The 4,363-nt window shown below is 40.0% G+C and overlaps 1 protein-coding gene across 1 annotated transcript; it reads right to left on the bottom strand.

Moving 5' to 3' along the window:
• Window positions 1-2,555: 2,555 nt before the first annotated feature.
• Window positions 2,556-3,275, bottom strand: LOC109209987. The gene is made up of 2 exons (XM_019373359.1): window positions 3,032-3,275; window positions 2,556-2,938 (listed from the first exon to the last, which is right to left on the bottom strand). Exons 1-2 carry the CDS (start codon window positions 3,273-3,275, stop codon window positions 2,556-2,558), a joined length of 627 nt encoding a protein of 208 aa, XP_019228904.1.
• Window positions 3,276-4,363: the final 1,088 nt, after the last annotated feature.

Here is a 4,363-nt window from a genome sequence, read left to right as displayed (position 1 = left end):
TCAGTAGGATTTTCCCAAACTTCCACTAAAATCACTGAGCCAAAACAGCATTTACAAAAACTCTTTGTAAACCTAAGGATTAACTCTAATCCTAGTGTGGCACACAGCCTCAACTGTTGCGACACTTTCAAGTTAACTCTAACTTGAATACTCAAAGTACCTAATACAATTGCTTCTAAATAAGCTGAAAGGTACAAACAGAAATTCCTACTACAATTGAACTAGAATAAGAATAAACACAATGGAACTGGTTCTTCTCTCTCGTTCAAGTAGCTTCAGGAGTGCACACTTATATCTCACATATATTGCTTTCAAAACAGACTTGCTCTTTTGCTCTCAATTATGTTTTACTTCTGCGTATGTGCAATGCCTGTAAAAGAGAACAAACTCAGTTATTTATTGAGTTAGTAATTAGAGTTTGATTGAGACTCTATTGCTTATCCTTAGACAATTTTGAGTCCTTGACCAATACAAACTCCAACCCTTATCCTAGATTAGGATTGTGTTCTCTCCTCATAAGGAGACTGTTCTCCTTATCCCAACTGCAATCTTTTCGATTTAGTTCAGAAGATATTGTTGCTTGATCTCTACGGTATATCTTCCTCACGTGCATCTCATATGCAATGGTTGATAAACACTGTGTTTCACCAGATAGACCAGGTCCATTACTGAGTTCATTTGTCAATCTTCAAAACATCAACTGAACTTGGGCCAATAAATTCCCCCTTTTTGATGATGACAAACTCTGTGCTTTTACTGATCAGAGAACCTGCGGAACTCAGCTGAAATATCAACACTTAAATTTTTTTTTAACCTATCATTAAGGGCCAGATTTAATTAGGTCATAAACATCACTGTTCAGATAATAGAGTTCTGTTCAGATAATAGAGTTTAAGCACAATATCTTCCCCCTTTTGGCATCATCGAAAAGTTGCATAAATAATGTGAATCCCAGAATATTAATTAGTACTCATGGCCACTGGGGCAACTGCAAGTGAAAGCATGCTTTAGTTAATCAAAAATCATCTTGACAAAAAATAACTATAAAGATCAAAATTAACATAAAGCAAGAGAAATGCACATTGTCATTGATAAGCAGTGCTTCTACATAACAGTCCACAAAAAGAAAGAACAAAAACTACCAACCATGAGCAAAAACAAAAGAAAGTCCCGAATCTGGGTCACTGGGGGGTTTTCTAGACTGGTTTAGAACAGGACAAGGAAACCTAAGGCTTTGAGGAGCTAGAGGATTGGGTTTGTAGCAGATTAAGCATGGTTTGGAGCATTCCTTCACTCTTTTCTTTTTCCTTTGCAAGTTCAGCTCTTAACCCATTCCTCTCTTCTTCCAGTCCAACAACTCGAGCTTGAAGCCTTGCAATCTCAGCATCCTTTGTCCCTACCTCCTGAACCAAAGCTCTGACCTTGCTATTTACTGGAGTCTTCACTTATGAACCAAGTTCAACAGGGCCTACACTGAGGATATAATCACAGGACTGAAGAGTCTTGATGCCAAAATGCTCTTTGCTAGAAGCCATCTCCCATTTCTTCAAGGGAACGTTCAGCTTGTCCAGCACAGCTGTCAGAAATAAACCCATCGGGGATGGCATGAGCCTTTGAACCATTGAGAACCCTGTCTAGCAGCTTAACAATGAAAGCAGGCAAGTTGATCTGCTATCCTTCCACCAAGCACTGCATGAGGACCAGGTCCATGTAGTTTGCTGTGTGCCTCCTTTCCTTTCTAGGCAGCAGGCATTTGTTTACAAATTCAAAGAGCACTTTATGCTCTGGCCTCATCTCACTCTTTTGAACAGCCCTTGCTTCAGGAACCTCCTCAGCATCTGTAGTGTCACAGAAGTTCCTAGTGATTAGAAGTTCAATAGGCAGACCATCCAGGCAAGGCCACTTTTGCCTTGTGTAATCATCATAGCCCTCACTTGGAATGTTTAGGATTCTACCTAACTTAGGTGCATCAAATTTCACCTTTACCCCCTTCACTATACTGGTTACCAGCCCATTATACACAGTCCCATTAGCCATGAATTCAACAAGTTCTTTTCTGGCCAATCTTCCATCCATCTGAAGGACCATGTCCTTCCATCCTTGTGCCTCTAGTGAAGTCAACAATCTTACCATGCCTGGCTCCTCCAGGTCTTTGAGCAATCTACCTTTCAAAATTTTTCGTTTGCCAAAATTGACAAACCTATCTTGTTCCTGCTCTGACTCTTCTTCTCCTTCTACTTCACTCCACTCTTCATCCTCTTCTTCCTCAACTTGCACTTGTTTTCCCTTTGCAGCTGACCTAGTTCTTTTAGCTAGAGAGGATTCAGCAGGTACAGACTTGGAGGGCTTCTTTGCAGAAGACCTAGTTCTCTTTGATTTGGCAGTGGGAACTTCTACAGTCGTACTTCTCTCTTGATAGACCAGTTCCATCTCTTCCTCTTCCTCTTCCTCTTCTACAGCAGCCTCAGAACTTTCAACCATTTTTGCTTTTCCCTTTTCTTTCTTCTTTTTCTTACTCTCATCTAATGCCTTTTGCAGTTCTGCTTCACTTTGCCTCACCCTACTTCTTGTGGCTCTACCCTAGGTGCAGCAGACTTAGGTGATGAAACTTTGCTCTTCTTAGTTGGTTTGGACGCAACAGGGGTCCTTTGTGAGGAGGCCTTGCGTTTCTTTGGATCATAACTGGCTTCAACTTTCTTTAGCATATCTGCCAAAGTCTCCTCCATAGATGAACCAGGTTCATCTGGTTGTTCACTCAAATTTATCAGACCCTCAGCAGCTTCACCTGACCCATTTCCCCCTGACTTCATGCCTCTCTCTTCTCCACTACCACATATAGCTAAAACTTTCCCTTTCTTTTTCTTTCTTATTTTACTAGATTCAGCCCCATCAACATTTTTAGCAGTCCCTACCAGAACAAAAATATTATCCTCCCTTTCTAATACATCAGAAAACAATAAGCAAGTGTTTACCTCTCTTGGGGTTTCTTGACTCTTGTCAGTGTCAGAAGACCCAGGTTCTTCTCCTTCACTGGCAGAGATAAATTTCTCAGATTCAGAGCTTGAGTCGCTTTCTTTGGTTGTAACTTCCTTCCTTTGACTAGCCTGTAGTTTTTCGTTCAAGACTTTCCTCAAAGAACCAGATGCAACTGTTTTTCTAGCTAGCATTTTCTGGCGACGAAATTTGGGTTTTGGGGGTTCACTAGGAGGAGTTGAAGATGAGGTGTTGGGGGAGACTGGTGGGGGAGTTCCGGGGTTGTCTTGGGGATTAGTCATGGCGGAGAATTTCTGGGGATTTTGGGGATTTTTGGAGAAGAAGGCAGATGATCAGAAATTTTAGAATTAGAGTGACGGTTATGAGTGATTTGGTGGGTTTTTAAGGAGGTCATGACTAGAGGCAGTAATGGCAGCCTTTTCAGAGGTCAAGTAGGAGTCTAATCAAGTTAGAGTTCCGGTCTCCTAAGTGATTAATGAAAATCGCTAGATTTTAGGGAAGAGACCCGTTATAGTTAAACTCCTAGTTTAATGAAACTGGTTCAATTGCTCAACGGATAAAATTTTCTGGACGTTTGGTGTAACAAGGACTTCTGCTCATGATTGATAATTTCACCTTTCTAATTGTGCAAAGTATAGAAACATACCTGAACTTTCTCATGAGCATATATTGATGAACCAGGTTCTTTAAGTAGAACTTCTCTTGATTATGCCTCAAATGTCAGAATAGAAAACTTTGTAAGAGATCAGTGAGTCATATAAACACATGTCACATGAGTATACTAGTTAAAGTATGAGACTGAGTAAGAATTAGTCTAGATATTTACATGAATTAAGAACTCCTAACCAAAATTTTTTTTTTCATTTTTTTTTCATATATTTTTCATTGTGCATTCTGAACTGGACCTTTTAGGTGATCTTAATCATCCCTAATTCCAACCTGTTCCTTTCAAAGTTTTCTCTACTTAATGCCTTAGTGAAGATGTCAGCTATTTGCTTATCAGTAGCACAACATTCTATGGAGATTAACCCTTTGTCATAGTTATCTCTTAAGAAGTGGTGCCTAACATCTATGTGCTTAGTCCTTTTATGATGAACAGGATTCTTTGTCATACTTATAGCACTAGTGTTATCACAGAATATTGGTATGCACCCCACTTCAATTCCAAAATCTACCAGTTGTTGCTTAATCCACATCAATTGAGCACAACATGAAGCAGCAACAACATATTCAGCTTCAGCAGTAGAGAGAGCTACTGAATTCTGCTTTTTGGTAGCCCATGATACAAAACAAGAATCCAGGAAGTATGCCATACCTGAGGTGCTCTTCCTATCCACTAGAAAACCTGTATAATCAGCATCAGCGTATC

The sequence above is a fragment of the Nicotiana attenuata genome, unplaced genomic scaffold (genome assembly GCF_001879085.1).
Source record: "Nicotiana attenuata strain UT unplaced genomic scaffold, NIATTr2, whole genome shotgun sequence".
Classification (NCBI taxonomy): Eukaryota; Viridiplantae; Streptophyta; class Magnoliopsida; order Solanales; family Solanaceae; genus Nicotiana; species Nicotiana attenuata.
Note: the sequence above shows the minus strand (reverse complement) of the source record. Positions and strands in the feature narration are given on the sequence as shown.

Excerpts from the sequence above, each read along its gene's own strand:
- LOC109209987 (XM_019373359.1), bottom strand. The coding sequence starts at position 3,275 with ATGACTAATCCCCAAGACAACCCCGGAACTCCCCCACCAGTCTCCCCC. Across the intron at positions 2,939-3,031 it reads TGAGAAATTTATCTCTGCCA|AAAGGGAGGATAATATTTTT; the intron begins GTGAAGGAGAAG and ends CTGATGTATTAG.